This window comes from Xenopus laevis, chromosome 9_10L (assembly GCF_017654675.1).
Source record: "Xenopus laevis strain J_2021 chromosome 9_10L, Xenopus_laevis_v10.1, whole genome shotgun sequence".
NCBI classification, from domain to species: domain Eukaryota; kingdom Metazoa; phylum Chordata; class Amphibia; order Anura; family Pipidae; genus Xenopus; species Xenopus laevis.
The window spans coordinates 28228983-28252253 of NC_054387.1; the positions used below are offsets into that span (position 1 = coordinate 28228983).

The 23271-nt window shown below is 40.4% G+C and overlaps 1 protein-coding gene across 3 annotated transcripts in view; it reads right to left on the bottom strand.

Moving 5' to 3' along the window:
- The window catches only part of LOC108700992 (E3 ubiquitin-protein ligase RNF213), a 167727-nt gene that overhangs the window by 16081 nt on the left and 128375 nt on the right, over positions 1-23271 (bottom strand). For all 3 annotated transcript variants that reach the window (XM_018235090.2, XM_018235088.2, XM_018235089.2), the window contains 9 exons: positions 21179-21357; positions 19518-19640; positions 17668-17778; positions 14882-15124; positions 14710-14785; positions 6860-6894; positions 3316-3410; positions 2528-2687; positions 671-848 (listed from right to left, as the gene is read on the bottom strand). In XM_018235090.2, coding sequence (XP_018090579.1) covers positions 671-848; positions 2528-2687; positions 3316-3410; positions 6860-6894; positions 14710-14785; positions 14882-15124; positions 17668-17778; positions 19518-19640; positions 21179-21357 — 1200 coding nt within the window. The remainder of the gene's footprint in view (positions 1-670; positions 849-2527; positions 2688-3315; positions 3411-6859; positions 6895-14709; positions 14786-14881; positions 15125-17667; positions 17779-19517; positions 19641-21178; positions 21358-23271) is intronic.

A 23271-nucleotide genomic window follows, 5' to 3' on the forward strand; every position in this document is an offset into this window, starting at 1 on the left:
TTTGGCGTGGACGCCCGCTGCACAGCCCCTTCCTCCTCGAGTGCCGGTCTCCCTATGGCGCGCTTTCGGGTTTATGCGCCGGCGTGATGACGTCACGCACAATGGCGCGAAATTCAAACAGTTTAAAAGGGGAATTTCTTTTTCAGCAAGTTGCCCATTGTTAGGTTCAATTAGCTTGTTCCTGGGTGTTTATTCCTAGTGATTCCTGTTTGATCTACTGTGTTTGACCATTGCCTGTCTGCTTACTACTCTGACCTCTCCAATCCTGAAACCTTTGCCTGTCCTCCGACTATTCTACGATCTCTAATCCTGATTCTGGCCTGTCTGACTATTCTAACTGCTTGTGCTGGCCCGGCCTGCCTGTTTCTGGTGGTGTTCTTCCTTCAGTATCCTGGTGAGACGATGGTGACCCTTTGCTAGTCCAGAACCGTTAGCTTTGCTCCTCTCTCTGCTAAGACCTGGCAGCATCCAATTAGCCGATGGCTCCTCCCGAGGTGAAAGGCGGCGGTTAAAGGCAGAAGTGAGAGCCGAGACCAGGGAGCTTAGCTTGGGTTCTGGATATAGGGTGCCGAACGTGACAATGTGTTTCACATACACACACTTCTGAACCAAATGTTCATAAAAACTTGGTCTTATTATCCATGCAAGAATACAAGCTGAATGGACTTACATGTCCCTGGCTGCTGGGAGCTTCTCGGTATTTGGCAGAGAATGAGATGGACTACAATGGTGGTCTCGTCAGCACTCTTTCCAAGAATTTTCTTAAGAAGCTCCAGGTCTCTTGTAATGTGTCGTAAAAGGAACAATGCAACATCTTGTACTTGTGGATTTAAAATGTTCCGTATATTCTGTGTGGGAGAGATATAATAAGATATTTCTACAAATCATTATAGAAAGGTAATTAAGTATTATAGAACACTGCAATCCTTAATCTAAAAGTTTTTCTTTTGAAACTCTACCATTGTGTTGGATTGCTTAATTTTAGCACAACACTAAGATGTTAGAGATGGCAAATAGGTACTGCCTATTCCCAAAGCAGGATTTATACAGAGGCAACCATATCCAGCACCAGGATTTGTGTCTAAGGTGGGCTTGAGGTGTTATTGAAGGATGCAGATAGCAGATTAAACGGCAAATGATATATTGATGTGCACTGAAAATTTTCTAAAATTTCTGCATGATTCCCAGGGTACGTTTTGTCATTTTTGGCTTGATGCATTAAGGAGCACTTTAGGAAGTTGGTTTGCTGTGCGCTCCCACAGGAAAAAGTGGGCAGCATCCTGACTAAGGTTGCCACCTGGCCGGTATTTTACTGGCCTGGCCGGTAAAAATGATGGTTGATCCCAATTTTATTAATAAGGAAAAAAGATAAATATATAGGAAGGCCGGTATTTTTGTCCCAAAAAGGTGGCAACCCTAATCCTGACTAAGTGCTTGGGACCTAAAACATTTGACTGAAGTGGTTTTAAAAATAGAGTGATAGGGAAATTAAACAAAATGCAAAGGCAATTATAAAAGAGCCATTCATTCTTTAACACTACTATTTGTTTCCCTGTTTTCAGAGGTTGTAGCCACAGCATTTATTCATTTTAAGAGGTGCAGACAGTAAAGCACTATTTAAATTTAATATGAGTAGGGGGGAATAATTATTGCATAATGAGTGCTCATTCTAAATGAAAGCTTTGTGGGTTAACATGTTCTTAATGCAAGCTGTAAGCAACTATAAATTTGTATACACTTATACACCAACAGCAATTTAAAGTGTAATTGTATTTTTTGGGCATACTGTTGGAAGCAGCAATGATTATTTTAAAGGGATTGTTCACCTTCCAAACACTTTTATAGGTTATTTACTAAGCTCCGAATGACCGAAATTCCCCGAAATCCAAATTTTTTTTGATCTTTTGTGTTATAATAGGCTTTAAAAAAAAATCACATTTTTCGGAATTTATTAAACCCCGAGGGCTAAAAAGCCCGAATGTAAAACCATGGCATCTCAAACCTGTAGAGGTTGCATAAAAGTTAATGGGAACAGTCCCATTGATTTTTGGTTGTGTCAGGGGGTTTCGGGCAATTTCACAATGTTTTCGGAGCTTTCGGAGGAATTTTGTGTGAAATTCTGAGCTTTTCCCGCAAAGGTAATTTTCGGGAAAATTTCATAATAAATAAGCGTGGGTTAGATCAGAGTTTGTAGCAGTTGATATTGAGATAAATTCGGACCTTGATAAATAACCCCCTTAGTTGATTTTTCAGGAGCATCTCTGGAGATTAACAACTATTGTATCAATTATTATATTACAGTTTACAGGGTCAGCGATTCCCCCCTCCCAAAGCTGCTTTAGAAAGGAGAAAAACGCTTTACACTTCAATATTAGAAAACCGTTCACACATAGAAAATAGAAAGTAACTGGAAAAAGTCTTTATTTCTGGTGAACTATCTGAAACCAACTGAACTGGAAAAAGTGTTGGAAGGTAAACAACACCTTTAAATAGTGGCATATAACAGTAACTAGAAATTTGCTTTCACCTGCATATTCTTTTCAGCTCCTAAGATCATTGACAGATGAGTCAGTAGCCGCAGCAGAATATATACTGGTGTAGTTAATCCTCTGTCTGAAGCAATGTCTGCTCCCCGATGGTCTGGATCTCCCAATATATGTCCTGTCTTTGTTCTGTCACCTTGATCACTGGTTGGAAACATTAAAATCATTGTTTAGTTTAATTCTTAAGTGAAAAGTATATATATAGAAATATCTAAAATATGTAGGCCATGGCTTATAAAAAAGTTTATAAACAATAATTGCAAAGTTCCTTGAGCTATAAATCTAATCAGGCAATATAGGTATACATTTTCCTTTATAAGGGTAGATTACTTCTATAATCTTGACACTGCTATTGTCTTACACTGTCCATTTAATTATTTATTGTTATTTTGAACTTTTCTGTTCTGCTAATGCCAAACCTGAAATTCAAAAGGCTATCTGATAGCCAGGGTTGCTAATCATCTCAGAGTCACAATCCTAAAGCCAAATTATAATAATAGTTTAAGTTATATTATACAAAACCAAGTACATAATTAAAAATAAAGATGACTGTATACAATATATTAAAAGTTAATATTTAAGGGACCTTCCTTTTAGCATTTGTAATGGCAATAACACTTACCATTTGAAAATCAATTAAACAATGTATGCAGTTACAAATTTTGCATAAAAGCGGAGAAAAATGCACTAGTTAAAAATACTTTTAACCAAAAACATACCAGACATAACAATTGTAAAATACAATTACAATTCCCTATTAAATCAAACTTACTTCACCACAGTAAATCCTGCATGTGGCATATGCTGCTCGCCTCCAACTGCAGCACCACAGTCAATGCAGCGGCTAGTTTGCATTGGCTGACCACACTGTAAAAAATAAAATTCATACTTATATTGTACAATTTGTAAAAACTGCCTGGGTTGTATCAGAATTTAACTACACTCCAAACAAACTACTACTACTACTACTACTACCAAATGTCCTATGAGTTGCTTTCAGAGGCATAGGAGAGGGTTTCTCTTCCATGTATGTCCAACTTCCTTCCCCCAAGTGCTGCCAATAACAGACCTTGTCCCCACTTTTAATTCCACCCTGCTGCTGAGTAAAACAGTTTTAGCAAAAGTGCCACTTTCCTACATCATCCTGCCCTGCAATGTCCTTAACTCACATTCAGCCAGAATCACTGGTACCTCAACTCTACTCTTACTACACTCACCTCTAAATTTGATACATGGTGTATTAAAGGGGTGGTTCACCTTTAAGTTAACTTTTAGTATGTTATAGAATGACCAATTCTAAGCATCTTTTCAATTGGCCTTCATTTTTTCTTTTTTATAGTTTTTAAATCACATGCCTTCTTTCAAATGGGGGTAACTGACCCCATCTAAAAACAAATGCTCTGTAAGGTTACACCTATTGTTATTTGCAAATTTTTCTTACAAATTTTTCTATTAAGGCCCACTCCAATTCATATTCTAGTCTCTCAAAAAAACTCTTTGTTTGGTTGCTAAGGTACATTGGACCCTAGCAACAAGATTGCTGAAATTGCAAAGTGGATAGCTGCTGGACAAAACGCTAAATAACTAAAAAATATTTTTATATTATTATAAATAATAAAAAAATTAAACCCAATTGCAAATTGTCTCAGAATATCACTGTACATCACACTAAAAATTAACTTAAAAGCGAACAACCCTTTTAAAAAAAATCACGAGGACTCCTTACTCCATAAATCCTAAAGCTATTGCTGAACTTCATTTAGAGCCTATGATGATGATGGGTGGGATTCTATATTTCAACCTCTGTAGGTGGGTTTAAAGTGTGGACGTCCTTTGTCTAGATATTTATAATGCCTCTACTATATCTGTAAGGCCAGGCACATGGCAAAAAGATGCACTTTCATGAGTGTCCACAAGTACTATGAAGGTGTCAATGTTTCAGTCTTATGATATTCAAGGGACAGCTCTAACACATATATAGTCCTTACCCCTAATCAAGCCACAATAAATATTATAGAGGTATGTTCTGCCCATAATGTCTTAAACCTAAGAAAACCACAAGAGAAAAAGTGTGAACTAGTGCCTACTTAATTGGTTAACCCTGAACACGAAAGGAATGACAAAACATTTTTTTCTCTGTTTTACCCATATAGAGGTGGAGATGTACATTATGTAGCATAGAAAAATAATACAAATCTAAGAAAGTATACCATACAAGAGTACAGAACAATTGAAGAACAACAAAGAGGTGGTGATAGGACTCCATAAGGATAAACGAAAATTAACCAATGGAAACAGTTGCTCTACTGGCAAAGGATAAATCACTCTCATTCAAACCTCTTATATAAGTATGCAAACATTTCATGTGATTCTAGTTTTGGAAATATGACAGGATAGATGCTGGATTTGTATGTTATTGCTCCATTTGAGTAAAATATGGTATTTTTATTTGACTAATAATAGTATGGATTATGTCATGTAATATATACTGTATGTGATTATATAATGAAACAGAAATAGGTACTAGTTGAGGCACAGAACAGAAGTATAGTACACTATCAATTCACTATCAATCAGTATTTGGGAGCAGCCAAGACTGAAAGGTGGGGCAAAACATCATGGAAGGACTATATTGTGGCTGCATGAGTAACAGGGAAAGTGTGCTGATGAGCTACAATGGCAGTAATTAATAAAAGGAAGTAAAGCCTATGGGGGCTTCTAGACTCACCACTAAATGCTGATTTTGACAGATATGTAACGGTTTAGAAAATGAATACCTTGGATTTGGGCATTTAGTATATGTGTGGATTTGGGCTTGCTCCTAAAGGAATTGTTCAGTAAAAATAAAAACTGGGTAAATAGGTCGTGTAAAATAAAAAATGTTTTAAATATAGTTAGCTAAAGATGTAATGTATAAAGGCTGGAGTGACTGGATGTCTAACATAACAGAACAGAAAACTACTCTCTTGGTTTCCAATGATTGGTTACAGTCAGTAACCAATCAATGACTTGAGGGGGGCACGTCGCTTTTGAATCTGACCTGCATGCTAAGAATCCATTGCAAACTCACTGAACACATATGTCTCATGTGGCCTCCCTTAAAGTCACTGACTAACTCAGAGTTAGAGAGCTGGAAAGCAGGAAGTGTTTTGTTCTATTAGACATCCGCTCACTCCAGCCTTTATAGATTACATTTTTGACTAATTATATTAGAAATTTAGAATATACATCGGTTTCTTTTGACAGTCCAATACATGTAGCATTTTCAGCTATGTTTTAAAATGTTAAAGGGGTTGTTCACCTTCCAAACACTTTTTTCAGTTCAGTTGTTTTCCGATTGTTCCCCAGAAATAAAGACTTTTTTCAATTACTTTCTATTATTTATTTTTTACTGTTTTTCCAGTTTTTCCAGTTTAAGTTGAATTTTCCTGTCTGTGGTGTTTGAGTCTGGCAGCTCAGTAATTCAGGTGCAGACTCTAAACTGTTACTGTTCTAAATTGATACATATGGTTGATACATTTCTCAGCAGTATCTCTGGAGTATTAGCAACTATTGTATTCCAACAGCTGCCTGTAATGAAACTACAGAGATTCTGCTCAGCAGGGACAAAGTTAAGAAATGTATCAACTAAATGTATCAAGTTAGAACAGTTTAAAGGATCAGCGACCCCCCCTCCCAGAGCTGCTTTGCAAGGTAAAAAAATATACTTTACACTTCAATATTAGAAAAATGATGACACATAGAAAATAGAAAGTAATTGGAAAAAGTTGTTATTTCTGGCGATCTATCAGACTAGTTGTTTGAAGGTGAACAACCCTTTTTACTATCAATAAATAGCCAGTACCAAATGTACAGTAACTATTTTAAATGCTTACAGTCATTAAACATGCATAAAAATAAATTTTATGTTATTCATGTTAATATGTATATGTTTCAACAAGTTTAACCTTGGTATTGATCAGCTATATTAGGCCCAGAGAGTTTTATTAAACTATCCTTCAACAGTATATCTGTTTTTTTCCCTGACTGTGAAATACGAATAAAAATATTGAAAGAGAAAAAAAAAAAAAAAAAAAGTATCCTTCAACAGGCGTGTTGCCTGATGGAATAAGTGTTCTCCCTTTTACCAAAAACTTTTTCAATGTAGAGAAATTACTAAACCATTCATTTTACTGCCCATGATAAGATCTCCTTCTGCACCTTTTCAAGAAGTTTTGAGGAGTACAAGAACACTTTCAGAGCTGATTATATAGATATATGCTTAGTGTACATAATTTCTGACTGAACATCAAGCCTACCTAGTTGTTTTTGCTTACCTCTCCAACTGCACAGTAATGACCTTGCGGACAAACTAGAATAAAAATAAAACAAGACATTTGTTTTGTGTTTGTTAAAACAATAAAATGTACTTTAAAAAAAAATCAAAAAAACAAGTAAAGTACGTTTTTCTGCAGCTCACAAGATTAAACGGTCAGAGATTGTGAGCAGCAACTGCCACTGCCTTAACAAAAGAGATAATTGCGGTATGCAAAAAAAGAGATTTTGTGTACTCACCCGTTAAATCTCTCTCTTCCGTCTCTTGGGGGACTCAGGAACAGTGGGGTTAGCTGGTACCACTAGGAGGCAGGGCACAACAAAACTAGAACTAGCTCCTCCCCTTCCAGCTATACACCCCAGCAGGCGGAGCTCTAGTTCAGTTTGTACCAAAGGGTCCTATCATCATAACGTGACCACTAATCAGAAACTTTAAAGAGGAATACTCTAACCTAACTCAGTGACAGAATACTGATATTGAACAGAACATGTCTGATTGGTAGATAAAAAAAAACCCTATATAGGGAGGGAAGTCCTGTGTCCCCCAAGAGACTGAAGAGAAAGAGATTTAACGGTGAGTACACAAAATCTCCTTTTCTCCATTGTCGTCTTGGGGGACAAAGGAACAGTGGGGACGTACCAAAGCTGTCCTGTTAACATAGGGAGGGAAGGATAGGTGTCAGAGGTCGCAAAGATGTCAAAATAGTAAAATTTTGTGAAAGAGTGGATAGATGTCCACGTTGCTGCCTTGCACAGCTGTTCGGCTGAGGCTTGGTTCCAGAAGGCCCAGTGCTCATCCCTCTGGTAGAGTGTGCCTTGAGTCCCCGTGGGGGAGAATGTCCCTGCGCTGTGTATGCTCTTTCTATGGTCTGCTTTATCCAGCGTGAGATGGTAGCTTTAGAAGCTTGAGTGCCACATTGTGGCCCGATGGAAGGACGAAAAAGGCGTCCGTCTTTCGAATCTCTAGTATCCTGTGAAGGTAAAATTTTAGGGCCCGGACCGGGTCCAGGGAGTGAAGGGCCACTTCCTTAGGATTGGAAGGTGAAGGACAGAAAGTAGGGATAGTAATTTCCTAGTTCAAGTGAAAGGAGGAGACCACCTTCGGGAGAAAGGACGGGGCTCGAATTGGTGGGGCCATATGTGCCACACCCTGAAGAAAGGGCTTGACGTCAGGAAGGAAGGCCAATCTTTTCTGAAACAACACCGACAAGGCTGATACTTGAGACTTAAGCGATCCCAGCGACAATCCCATGGACAGGCCCTTCTACAAGAACTCAAGCAGATTTGGAATGTGAAGACGTTCAGAGTCCTTGTTGTTCTGACTGCACCAATTCAGGTAAGTCTTCAACACTCTATGGTAGGTCGTGGCCGAGACTGGTTTCCGGGCTGCTTGCATAGTCTTGACCACTGCGTTAGAGAACTCCTTGTTCTTTAGAATTTTGGTCTCAATAGCCACGCCGTCAAGTTGACACTTGCTGGCTTTGAATGGAGAATGGGATCCTGCAAGGGTAGGTGGAATGGAAGTTAAGGATTTCTTGGAAGACATATCAGCGGACCACAGTTTTAGCCACAAGGATCGGAGAGCAGCCACCGTTAAGGCAGAAGTGCGGCTGATGACCTGGACGGTGTCCAGAGATGCTTCACAAATGTAGTCGTTTGCTTCCTTGATTTGTGAGGCCAGAAAGGATAGTTCATGACGTGGAACCCCCGATTGGATCGTGTCCAGGAGAGAGTCTGACCATGTTTGGATGGCTCTGCTAACCCATGCCGTGGCCAGGGCTGGATGAAGAGTAGTGCCAGACGCAGAGAATGCTGAACGAAGAAGCCTTTCGAGTTTCTTATCCATTGCATCCTTGAAGGATGAAGCATCAGGAAATGGCAACGCTGTATTTTTAGAAAGTCTTGACACTGGAGCATCCACGGACAGTTGTGTAGTCCACTTCTCTGCGACTTCGGAACTAAAGGGGTAGTTCTTTAGAAACCTTGTTCGGTTGGAAACACATGTCGGGCTTACCCCACTCTTGTTGAATTATCTGATCGAATTGGGAATGAGCGGGGAAAACTGGAGACATCTTACTGTGTCTCTTGAACAAGGAGCTAGAAGTTCCTGAAGAAGCTTCTGGTTCCTGGAGATGGAGAGTGGCTAGATCCGAAGACACTAAGGCGTCTATAGCCTCTGATGAATGAGAGCGGGGTTCCCTCGTACTCCTGTTCACTCTGGGAAAGCTCTTCCTCAGAGAGAGTTGGGTCTGGGGGAGGAAGGGACTGATCGGGTTCATCGCCATCACTCTCGTTCTCAGAAGAAGAGGGTGGGGCTCTTCTTTTGTGCGGCTTTGATAGTACGGCTTTCAAGACGTGATAGTAGCTTGTCTAGGGACTGAGCTAATTTAGGGATTCCGGTAGCTAATTGGGAGGCCCATTGCGGCATTTCCTGAGGTTCCTTTGGGGGAGGATCCGTGGAGGGTTCCCCTGCCTGTCCCTGGGTAGCCTGAACCCCTTGAGGATGAGCAGTGCCTGGGGATCAGAACTAACAGCCGATGAATTACAATTTGAGCAAAGGGGTTCCTTGTGACCCCTAGTTAAACATTTGCGACATTTAGCACAAGCTAAGTACTTTACAGATGTGCCCCCCCCCTGGTAAAAAGGGTCTCACTCGCCCATTCAGACATGGTAAGACAATACCTGGAAGCCTAAATGGCTTGAAGATAGGGAGCCTTATCCACAGAGATGAGTGGTGGGCTGCTCTGGAACCTTCCTGAATCGGTGGGTAGAGGAGGCAGGCAGGAGGAGACTCAGAGCGAGTGTCCCTGCTGGTTATGTAGCAGCAGCTACCCCACTGATGCGCCGTGTATTCTTTGCCCTGATCAGCGCAGTGACCTTTGGCGCCAACCGGAGTGCACAGTGAAGAGGGAGGAAGTGCGCAAACCGGAAGGGGCAGCTCTTCCTGTCAGGCGCACAATCTTGAGAGGCGCGAATGTACTGACTGAGTCAGTTCCGGGTGCCGGTAACAGTACGTCCTTGCGGCGCGAACAACTAGTGGCTAATACTCTCTCTTCCACCCTGAATACGCCCATCACGAAGGATGTTCCCTCGGCGCGGCCCTGCGAATACTCTCCCTGTGATGCGCCGTGTAGAATACTAAGGCCTCACTGCAGGCGCAGTGTTAAATGCTACTCACAGGCAGAAATGGAAGTCAGAGCTAGCTGCACATACTTACATGCTGCAGTTCTGTAGCTCCCTTCCTTGTCATCCGGCCAGTCTTATCCACTCCATCTGTGGAGGAATACACAAGATAAGCAGACTGGGTGGATGGTGGCAGAATGACCACATAGTAGCCCGGAGACATTCCCACGTAGGAAGAGTGCCTACAGTGACCAACTAGACAGAGTAGGGGTCCTGGGCCTCTCCAAGTAGAAAAAATAATTGATTGTAGAAAATAAAAATTACGTCCTCCCTCCTGAGGACACAACAAAAAACTGAACTGGGGCTCTGCCTGCTGGGGGGTATAGCTAGCAGGGGAGGAGCTAGTTTTACTTTGTTGTGTCCTGCCTCCTAGTGGTACCAGCTAACCCCCACTGTTCCTGTGTCCCCCAAGACGACAATATGGAAGACAGCTCATAGTACAAGTTGACCCAGGGACTAGTCAGATTGCCATTTTGGAGTCAGGAAGGATTTTTTTCCCCCTGAGGCAAACTGGAGAGGCTTCAGTTGGGTTTTTTTTTTTTGCCTTCCTCTGGATCAACTAGCAGTTAGGCAGGTTATATAAAGACTTCAGGTTGAACTTGATGGACGTGTGTCTTTTTTCAACCTAACTTACTATGAAAAATGGCTTGTGTTTAGATCTGATATTTGGATTTTCTGATTTGGAACTTCCTGGAAAGCAGTTTAGCTAAATTGCTTAAAAATATTATAATATGCAAGGCCACCTTACCACACATGTAAGATATTCGCCAAATGAACTACAGCATATTATTCTAATGTACATCATAACCAAAAACATACTCTATTAATTTGTTGGGACATTTTATCCGGAAACCTTATACCCAGAAAGCACAGAATCATGGGAAGGCCATCTTAAGCAAATAATTCAATTGTATAAAAGGTCTTTCATTTTCCCTGTAATAATACAATATATTGTACTAAAAGATAGCTTAAATCCACACTGGTAGAATCCCCCTCTCCATAAAACCCCAGGTCCAAAGCATTCTGGATAAAAGATCCCATATTTGTACCTAATTACAGCGAGGGCCCCTGCAATAGATAGAGCATTTATCCCTCTGTGACAAAGTGAGAGGTAGGGAGCCATGTAAATACTTAACCTTGAAAACCCAAATACCTAGTTCTACCACTGGACTCACATACCCGAGTAATTAAGAATAATTATAGTAACATAGTGTAAGGAAGACTTACCTGGCGTCCCAAGATGGCGGTGTCCAAGATGGCGGCGTCTCCCATGCGGTTCCTCCTGGGCGCAGCTCTGTGACATCACGTGAGCGTCAGACGCGTAGCTGAAGTGTCAGTGTCGCATAAGACGCCTGTGTGAGGATGCCAGCGTCATGTCGTCACTGCGCCCGTTTTGGCACTAAAGGAGGCCTATAAAACACGCTGGAGCACTGCTTACTTTGCCCTACAATAGGTTCTTCCTTGTGAGTTCCTGGGTCCGCTTCTAGTTATTCTAATTCTTGATTCTGTGTATTGACCCTTGTCTGTGTACTGAACCTTTGCTGCCTGAACCGACCACATTGCCTGAACTCGACCACTCTTCTTCTAAATTCTTATCTGTACCTCGAACTATTGGACTGGTGCTTCCTCCTAGGTCCACTACTCCTGGCTGAGCCTTCGGCCCCTTACAGTATTGTAGGGCCATGGACCCTTCCGAGGAAGCCCAATCGGATTTCGGCAGAGCCTTCCGTAGACTGACGGACCGCATGGAGTCGTATGAAGCTCAGCAGTCTAATTTTGGCCTTGCTCTGACGACCATTCTGGACAAGCTGTCTGCTCTCTCTCCGGCAACCCCGGCTCCACCATTGGCTCCACTTCCGGTGTCTTCAGTTCACACCTCCAAGCCACGTATCCCAGCGCCCCCTCTCTATGCTTCCAGAGACCGCTGCTTCCCAGCACACTTCCTTCTACTGCACCTGCTTCTTCTTCTACTACTACTCCTGCTGAATGCAGATAGGACGTGCCTGACTCGCTAAAAAGGAGAAGTTAAGGAGACGGGCAGCAGGACTTTGCCTTTACTGTGGGGGAAAATCTAATTTTGCCCATGAATGTCCAGTGAAGCTGGGAAATGCCAACGCCTAGGTAAGTTTGGGGAAACTTACCTGGGCGGGATTAATGCTCTTCCCCACAGTTCCTCTCATCGTTTTTTTCTGCCTGTTCAGATTCAACTTCCCACCAAGACCATCCTTTCTCAAGCCTTCCTTGACTCCGGGCGGCAGGAAACTCCTTGACTCCGGGCAGCAGGAAACTTCTTGGATCGGACATTCTCTGAACGACACGCCATTCCTTTACAACCCTTACCTGAGCCTCTTCAAGTCTATGATAGACCATTATCCTCAGCCTTCATCTTCAAGTCTAGTCTCGAACTTCCCTTCAAGTTTGGTTCCCTACATTCTGAGAAGATTTCCTTCCTCATCATTGATTGCCCCTCCACACCAGTGGTTCTGGGACTGCCTTGGCTCCGACTACACAATGTGGTCATAGATTGGTCGTCTTCTCAAATTTCTCACTGGAGCTCCTTTTGCCAGCAGAACTGCATTCCTAATAAACCCATCCTGAAATTATCTTTTGTTTCCATGGATTTACCATCTCTGCCTTCTGTTTTCCTGGACTTTGCTGATGTGTTCTGTAAAAGATTAGCTGAGACTCTTCCACCTCATTGGCCTTATGACTGTCCTGTGGAGCTGCTTCCTGGTACCATGCCTCCCAGGGGACGTACATATCCACTCTCTCCCTCCGAGACCAAGGCCATGAAGGAGTACATCCAAGAGAATCTTCTAAGAGGTTTCATCCGTCCATCTTCATCTCCAGCAGGAGCAGGGTTCTTCTTCGTCCAGAATTGTCCCTGTATTGATTACCGGGGATTGAACAAGATTACCTCCAAAAACTGCTACCCTCTTCCTCTCATCTTGAAATTATTCGATCAACTCAAGGGAGCTAGTCACTTCACAAAGTTAGATCTACGTGGAGCTTATAATTTGATCCGCATTTGTGAGGGCGATGAGTGGAAAACTGCTTTTAACACTCGTGATGGACATGACGAATACCTCGTCATGCCATTCGGGCTTTGCAACGCGCCCGATGTTTTCCAGGAGTTCGTAAACGATATCTTCAGAGATCTTCTTGGACTTTGTGTTGTTGTCTATTTAGACGATATTCTAATTTTCTCTAAATCCTTGGAAGAACATTGGCTTCAAGTACGTGAGGTCCTCTCCCGTTTAAGGAAGAACACTCTCTTTGCTAAATTAGAGAAATGTTCTTTTGAAACCTCTAAAATACCTTTCTTAGGTTATATCATCTCCCAAAGAGGCTTCGAGATGGACCCAGCCAAGATATCCACCATACAAGATTGGCCCCTTCCAACCAGTACTAAATCCATTCAGCGTTTCATCGGCTTTGCCAACTATTACCGGCAGTTTATCAAAGGTTTTTCTTCCAAGATTGCACCCATCCTTTCCCTCATTCGTAAGGGTGGAAGACCAAACTGCTGGCCTCCACAGGCACTGGAAGCCTTTTAAGATTTAAAAAACTCCTTTTCCTCCAACTCCTCCAATTTTAAGACATCCAGACCCTCTTCAGCCATTTTTTATTGAAGTAGATGCCTCGGATGTGGGGGCTGGAGCAGTCTCTTCCGGTGACCATCTTTACTGATCATAAGAACTTGGAATATATTCAGAACTCTCAAAACTTTTCATCCAGCACATTTTCCTTCTTCATGGATTTCCAGCGGAGATAGTTTCTGACAGAGGCTCTAAGTTTGTTTCCAAGTTTTGGAGATCCTTGTGCAAGGCACTTTCCATCTCTCTCCAGTTTTCATCTGCACATCATCCACAGTCCAGTGGTGCTGCGGAACGTATCAACCAAGCACTTGAACAGTTCCTGCGCTGTCATGTATCATTATGCCAGGACGACTGGGCAGATCTTCTTCCGTGGGCCGAATTTGCACACAATAATGCATTGCATGCCTCCTCTGATAAATCTCCGTTTTCCTGTGTGTTTGGTCAACATCCTATGGCCTTTCCCCAAGATCTTCTTCTCACCAATGTTCCAGCGGCCAATGATCAAGTCGCTCATATGTCTGCCATCTGGCATGCCACGAAGGGCAATCTGGAGAAGAGGCGTTGGATTGGTCGACAGCGCCGAAGTGTCAGCGTCAGATTAGATGCCAGCGTCGAGACACCTGCGTGAGAACGACGGCGTGAGGACACCAGCGTCATGTCGTCACTGCGTCCGTTTTGGCGCCAAAGGAGACCTATAAAAGATGCTGGAGCACTGCTGACTTTACCCTACAATAGGTTCTTCCTTGTGAGTTCCTGGGTGTGCTTCTAGTTATTCTAATTCTTGATTCTGTGTATTGACCCATGCCTGTTTCCGTGTACTGAACCTTTGCTGCCTGAACCGACCACATTGCCTGAACTCGACCACTCTTCTTCTAAATCCTTATCTGTACCTTGAACTATTGGACTGGTGCTTCCTCCTAGGTCCGCTACCCCTGGCTGTGCCTTCGGGCCCCTTACACATAGTAAGTAAGGTTGAAAAAAGACACACGTCCATCAAGTTCAACCTTTTAGTTTTTTTGTTTTTTTTAATCTGCCTAACTGCTAGTTAGTAATCATTTTATGTTACTTACCATACCAGCGCATATTTGGAACAGCTGTTTTTGCTTTTTCCAGCAAGTCTTCTGGCATTGTCGGTAGGTAAGAATTCTTTAAAAACAGAAAAGACCATAAAGTTAAATCGCAAAAATATGATCAATTAACCAACAACAAAAAAATAAAGAACCGCTGCCATAGAGAATTTACCTGCATTTTTTCAGGGAAAAATGCCAGGTTCCTTAGAGGCTCAAGATATTTATTATTCCCAGGTAAGAGAACAGCAGCAGCATGCATGGCTAGTCCAACAACAGCGCTATGTATGGCAGACATCTTGGGATAAACACGCAGGACTGGCCGGCTGTTGTTTAGTAAAGATTGTACAAACTGCTTTATAGCATCATTCTGGTGAACTCTGGCATTCTGGATAAATGCAATCACAGTTGAGTGACCCTAAAACATGAAAACAAAACAATTAATAAATGTTTTCATACAGTATATTGTTGTTGTCAGTGGTTGCATGGTATCAGGAATGACTAAATATTTAAATAAAATTAACTGATAAATGAGTAATTCACACAATCCTTACTAATATCTATAAAGATCTTCTCTTATTAGATCTGTCAAAGCACAACATCAGGTATTTTGTTAGTTATCTGAGAAAGCTTCACGTCTGTTTTTACTGTAATAAGTATAAAGTTTAGGATTCTCTTTGACATTTTGGGGCAGATTCAGTAAAACTGAAAATGGAGAAATAATTCTCTGCTTGCGCTCCTCTTCAGAAACGGTGACAGGGCGTCAATCCATCGTGCGGCGCTCAATTTCTCCTCCCTGGCTATCTCCTATAGAAGGCAGGAAGGAGAAATCGAGCGTCGCACGATGGATTGTCGACCTGTCGACGTTTCTGAAGAGGAGAGCAAGCCGAGAATTTCTTAATAAAGACTTTGCGAATTGAAAGTTAAAACTGCCTTGGTGTTTTTTTTTTCTGGTAAATATGTTACTGGTCTTTTAAGAACAGCATTTTTTTTTATAACACTTTCTACTTTAAAACAGTCATGGCAGAGGTTAATAACAAAATTACACTAGTTTACTTTTATTAAGCAAATCACTGCTTCTGGTTTCTTCCCACTTCACTTAACAATTGTTCTGGAGACACAATGGATATGTCTAGTAGATAAAGAACCAGCTGTAGACAATAAGGCTATTTTGCAATGTTGGATTCATAATTTGCCCCTCACTGTGAAACTGGTTAAAAACAAGTTGGAATTTGTTTATTGCATGTACTGGTTGGAATCTATCTTATAAATACAGTGACTGCATTCTCAGTTCTTTGCAAGATAATAAATATCTATACAGTAATAAAAATCACATATATCACATATATCGCCTTCAGGTGCCTGACTTGGTAGCAGTTGACAGATATACATTGTGCTTACAATTCAGACTGGGTGTTGTAAGACTTAGGGGCAAATTAACCGAAGGGTGAATTTTTGCCCCGGAATTCCAGCCACACTTCGCGCAAATTCGTCAGACGTTTATTTGCAGCGCATATGCTTATTTATCAAAATGCAAAGTTACGTCTCAGCAGACGAACTTAGCGAAACTTGTGCTTGCCTAACACACTTGACCTTACGTCAATTTAAATAGGGTACATATACTGTAGGTCATATATATGTCTTTATTAGTGATGTTGGTGAACTTGCATGAAGTGGCCACTTTTTATTTAAAATGTACAATGAAGCAAAATAAGACAAAAGATCCTCTGATGTCCTAGATATGAACTAAAACAAATGTGGCATGAGCTTCAAATGGTTAAAAAAAAAAAAAAAAAAAAATTATATATATATATATATATATATATATATATATATATATATATATATATATATATATATATATATATATATATAAAACATAATACCACTTTAAAATATGAAAAAACACCAGCGTTTTGTCCTTTTTTTATGACTTTTCAGCATACAGAATATGCTGTCACTGACATAAGATTGTTGAGGATGCAGCTTCATCTGACCAATTTGTCAGGTATAACCTGGCAAAACAAACTCTGGCAAAAAGGGTAATGCATTGTAAAGTTTGCCCTTTGATGAATTTGCAGAGTCTCGATCATTCGCCTAAGTAAAAATTCATTTGTCAAAAAGGTGCAAAACTTTGTTTATGCTGAGTGCTTTTGCTACTGAATTATCCTGTATGCCTTTTAGTAAATTGGTGATGTCCCTGTCATTTTGGTGAATTTTCACTAATGAAGGACACTTCGCCCTTTAGGGTAGGGGCACACGACGCGATTTCGCCGCGATTCTGCGCTAAGCGAGTTGTCGCTGCGTTTTTTAAGCCGAAATAGCTTTGCTAACTTTGGCGCTGGCGTCAATGCAAATCGCGGCGAAATCGCTGCGCTAATTCACACGCGGCGATTAGTTTTCTATTGTCGTCCGAAGTTGCCTCGCTGAGCGTTTCCGGGCGACAGTAGAAAAAGAATTGCCGCGTGTGAATTAGCGCAGCGATTTTGCCGCGATTTGCATTGACGCCAGCGCCAAAGTTAGCAAAGCTATTTCGGCTTAAAAAACGCAGCGACAACTCGCCCAGCGCAGAATCGCGGCGAAATCGCGCCGTGTGCCCCTACCCTTAGCAAATCTGCCTCTTAGTGTTTCTCTTTGATGCTGCTGGCAACATTTCCAAAATTTTAGACATAATAGGAGGCAAAATGGGTGATTCATCATCTTCAATAGCTTTGTAATGTGTGTAGGACAGATTTGAAAAGCCCATTTGCTTACAATTGGAGAGTTTGTAGTGTATTAGTAAAAACATATAGAAAACCCCACCAATCCTTTATTATGAATAAACACCAATGTTAGACCAAAAATATCAGAACACACAAGGGAACAGCCAGATATACATAAGTCTTATATATGAGACTAAATATTACCTAGGCCTAGGATATACGTTACTATACTGTACTGCCTTTATAGCAATTTACTTACAGGAACTGGAACTTGATTTCTGTTATTTACAACAGCATGTTGCATAGTTATTTCCTTGAAAATCGCCAGAAGCAGAGTGGCAGCAAGTTCGTAATCCGGACTTTTACAATCCTTGGAAAAGAAACCAAACAAGTCTGTAAAAAACAAATACTAGGCATGCCATACAAGAAATGTGACTGTGGTAAATAGTAAAATTACATGCCCTCTTTTCGAGAAGTTGTGTGATATAATAATAAATAATACTATTTTAATTAGCAAAGATAAATGTTTAAAAATATCTAAGCAAAGTTGTATTTATTCCCCTTTAAACTAATTATCTGGGTTTTTTTTTTCTCTGTTTAGTCCAGTTTATTCTGTACTACCATCTCTCACATTTCGTATTTTTATTTGCACTATAATTGATAATCTAAAAAGTGCATGAGACAGATAAAATAAATAATAAATATGATTAACAAAAATGTTTTTTCTTTGTTCTCTTCACCTCCCTGCCTCCTTTCCAAGGAGAAATAAAGAACTGCAGTTGCTTACTGGTCACTACATTTGCCTCAATTAATTGAGCAAAAAATGCCATTCGTTATTGGTACTGGTATGGGACCTGTTATCTAGAATGTTTGGCACCTGGGTTTTTCTGGACAAGTTATCTTTATGTAATTTGGATCTCCATATCTTAAAGCTACTAAAAAATTATTTACGTTTAAAATTAATTAAACCCAATAGGATGGACTGATTATATCTTGTTTTATTATTACAAAGAAGAAGGAAAATATTTTTAAAATCTGAATTATTTGATTAAGAAATGGAGTCTATGGGAGATGCCTTTCTGTAATTCAGAGCTTTCTGGATAACTGGTTTCCGGACAGTGACGGAAGTAGGTGCGGGCCGTGCAGCCGAGCCCCGCCCCCCAACCTCGCCCCTGCGGCGCTGCAGCCGACTCCAGCCAGCGTGACTTCCGGGGGGCCCTGCAGGGGTGCGGACCCTGGCCCAATTGCATCCCCTGCTCCCCCGGTAGTTACGCCACTGTTTCCGGATAACAAATCCCATACTTATACCAGCAATTCCATATAATTGCATTAGGTGCTGCTGCCTTTTTCCTGTCTCCTATTCCAAACTAAGCACAAGTGCCTCTATTGACACAGCAGACTTGCATACACAAGGGTCCTTATGGAATTGGACTGGGTCTGCTAGGTACATATAAACAAAAATAAGAAAAAAAGTTTACTTGTGATGCAACATCTGCCGACTTAAAAAAAAACAACAAAGTGCCACATATGTTTTCCCACTGGCTATTTAAATTATTGTCAGTGGGTAAGCATTTGCAGGAGACTAGTTGCCTTTGGTAGCATTGATTTATCTACGGTAGCAATTTATCGTGGCCAACTAATCTCCTGGTGTGCTATTGTCCTGACTGTGAAGGGAAATTTGGCACAATTGTGTTTGATTTGTGTCAATAGCAAGCACAATTGTGTTAATGTTGATACATTGGCTGCAGCTGCTTCAGGCAAAACTTCCCCTGCCAACCACACGATGATTGGACCTGAAATTACACTTGCGGTTATAAAGGAGTTTATTTCACAAGAGGTTTATTAACTGAGGAAAGGGAAAAGAGGCCAGGAACTTTACTACTAAAATAAGTCAGCCCCAAGATTCAGTAACCACTGAGGGTGTAGAAAGGAAGTATAGACAACCCTCTTTTAAGTAAGAAGGAAAGGAAAAAGAAAATGGAATTTATAATAACTCCACAAAGCTAACTCTGAAATATTCTTCCCCCTTGTAGTATAGTTGAACTACAAGGTCCCAGTTTCTTCAGTCTGTGGTTGTAAAATATGAACAGTAGATAACGTTTGATGTACCTTTTGAGCTGTTATGATACTCTCTTCTTTACATTCAATCAGGGCTTTACCAATGCCATCTCTCAATAACTTGTAGTTGTTTCCATACACCAACAACATGTCAATTTGGTTGATATGGTCCTCCTGTAGCAAAGATATGATGATTATACTTGAATTCTGTTACCTTAATACTGAGCTCCTCTTCCAAGTTGGAAATCAGACATTTTTAAACTTTGGACACTTCCCACAGGTCTCTGTTTAGGCAGAGAGACCAGCAATCTACCCTATGAATACAGTGTTGACTTTGTTAAGTTGTGAGCTGGCACATAGGCGTCATTCAGACACGCAAGTTAAGTAGCACCCGAGGTGCAGGCTTGTGGCCCCTGACACTGCCCTCTGTACTGAGTGCCGGATTTTTAATCTGGTGCTCGGTGCAGGATGCAGCATTCTCTCTGGCACAAGTGCTTAATAAGTAAGCACTATATAAATCATCCCTATAGACTAAAAGTGCTACACTGCAAGGTATCAAATAGTTCCAGATACAATCCCCCCCAACCTTATTCTTATTTTTGTAGTGGGAAGTATTTACAATATTCACATATGAAATGAAAATGGTTGCTGCACCTTTACCCAAGAGAAGACTTGACAAAAAAAACTTTAGCAGCTGTCATTAGCCACCATGTTTTATTAACCTACATAACGCCATGTGTCAGTAGTCAAGCCACTTCCTTAGGAAAAGCCCAGGAGTCATCATGTACTTAACTAAAAGTCATCTAATTGGTGTTTGCATGTAAGTTGGTACAGTAAACTGCTAGTGTCAGATTTATCAAGGGTCAAATTTTGAGTTCATGGGAGTTTGTAAAAACTCCCATGAATTTGAAATTCAGGAAAAAAATTACCAATCAAAATATTTAAAAAAAATTTTTAGATTCGGGTGAATGGGATCGACCCGCACTTGAATCGAATTCAATTCAAGTTTTTCCAAAAAAACTTGAATTTCAGGATGTCTCCAAATAACTCCAAATTGATTCCAGGACGTCCCCCATAGGCTAAAACAGCAATTTGGCAGGTTAAGGGCTCTTACACATGGCCATTTTTGCCTGCCCCTCCCCCGGGTTGCGCTTTCTTCCGTTCAGCCGCAGGGGAGCGCAGAAGTAGACGCACTCAATTATTCTGAAAGGGGCTGTGCTCACACAGACGCATGTAAGCGGCAAACGCAGGTGGGACGCAGCATGTTGCATTTCACCTGCATTCGTCGCATACATGCGTCTGTGTGAGTACAGCCCCCTTCAGAATATTTGCGTGCGTCTACTCCTGCACTCCCCTGCGGCTGAACGGAAGAAATCGCAACGCAGGGGAGCACAGGCAAAAACAGCAGTATGTAAGAGCCCTTAAGTTGGTGAATAGTTAAATTCGAATTCTTAAAGGGCCAGTACCTGATACATTTTGAAATTCAAATTTTTTAAAATCGAATCCAATTTTAACTATTACCTAGTCCAATTACACTAAAATAAACTTGAAAATTTTAATTTTCACTTCGACAATTGATAAATCTGCCCCTAAATGTTGTGGGGGTCTAGTGAGAATGCCTAGTGGGTCTAGTGAGAATCTCCTAGTTGCTGCATATACACCAAAATATTAACAAAAATATACATTTATTCATATATACCAGACTATTGTACCTCTTTCTGAAAAAGCTGAGGAGGAAAAAGCCATCTAAAATTTCTATCTTTGAAATACTTCTGTACTGCTTCTATGCCATGCAGATTTGCCAGTTTGCGTATTAAATATACTCTGTACCAGTCATTATCAGATTGTGCGCAGAATTTCTTTACTTCCTGCAAGACGTTGTTGGCCCCATCTAAAATAATATGAAAATACTTAATAAGTTTGTGAAAGCCTCTGTTAAATTAGTAAAAAAAAAGTTGTATGGTTCAATGGTTAGTATATTTTTTTATAGGAAAGTAAGCGATCCTTGCTGTAGATTTTCAAACCTGCAATGAATGAAAAGCAGATACCTCTTTATGCATCAAACGAGGTGATCCCAAAGTTAATTCCATGGTGCTCTTGACACAGTTCACAAGATCAAACATTTCGGGACCGCATGGCCCTTCATCAGTGATAATATAATATACAAAAGAGACTATACAAATTTATAGGCTTAGACACAGAGACTCCTAGTGGTGGTTCATGAGAATAGTCCTCTCATCAGTTTTTCCAATGTCCATTTTATCTTCCACCTTTTACTTAAGCTATTAACTCTTCATCCGCACAAAAGCAATTTTTTATAGCAAAATTTTTTATAAAAAATACTTTACCCTTTTTCAAACCTGCCTGGTCAATTTTCAGTCACATATCATTTAGACAGGCTGTTGGAGGGGGCTCCAATTCTCAATCCAGAGAAGGCAAGTTGCCAATTTATATTGGCCAATGTATGGATAGCTTTAAGCTGGCAATAGACTAACACTCATTTGTTGCAATCTTAAGACCTACACCTAACAATTCCGTTTGAATAAAGTAGTAAAAAGAACAAATCAGAGGATGTTCAGGCCATTAATTTACAGACAGCAATCATACAAAGTTATGTCCGACAAATAGCAGTAACAGTCACTCACTGATATAGTCAGGCAATACATGCAGAGGTATTATCGTTAGCTGACAGTAATATTCTAACCTGCACGGTCCACTAAACCGATTGCCATGGTATGAAAAATGTCGGGACAATCCACACGGCTTGAAAATCATATGAACCCTTCATCTTTGCATCTATGGCCAGCTTAATAAGTTATTTAGTTAAGTAAAATAGGCCATGCCTCACTTTCTGCTATCAGAAAGTTAAACGCTGGAAAGATGACACATAGTAAGATAGCAAGTTAGGTTGAAAAAAGACACATCAAGTTCAACCTTTTAAGTCGATATATAACCTGCCTAACTGCTAGTTAATCCAGAGGAAGGCAAAAAAAAACATTTGAAGCCTCTCAAAGTGAAATGTATTTACTTTTATTTCTTCTAGAAAAAATTTTTTAAACCTTTTTAGAACAAATAAATTTACCTATGGATCAGGACACAAAAATGGTCTTTATCACAATAGTATCAAAACAGTAAACATCAGAAACTTAATTAAACTGAGCAGCACAATTCTTTCTATACCTAATCTCACATTTTATCTGGCTGCCCTTAGTTCAATGCATAAAATGTACTTTTTGAAATTTACATTTATTTTCTTTTTTTTTAGTGGTTTCTGAGGTATTTGTAGTTTAGACTGCTATGGTCAGGCTTTTAGCTCAACTAAGAATCATCAACCTTAGGGGTTAACTGAATCCAGGAAGAGCGTAGACAGTTTTGGTCATTGGCACTCTTGACCTTCAAAGAGAACTATTCAACTGAAGCCTGCCTAGTAGTTTAAAACTGCTAATATGTCTTACACCACAAAAAATAGAAAATGAATGCAAATTGCAAATGTGCTCAGAGAAGCAATCTATGTACATTTATAGAATTTTTTTAGTTTAGATCCCCTTTAAAGAAGAAAAAATATGTAATGAAACATTACAAGTTGTTCCCCTGTGCACACAAAACATTTTTTTCCGATGAAACCCTACCCCAATTAGCCTTCCATTTAATGACAAAAATAAGGGCACTTACCCATGCATGCACTTTTTGGAAGAAAGGAATTTTTTTTTATATTTTACAAAACCTACTTTAGTATCCCTTTACATTTACTGGAATCATTGTATTATATATAGAATACATTACCCACATATGTAATAAAAGGAAC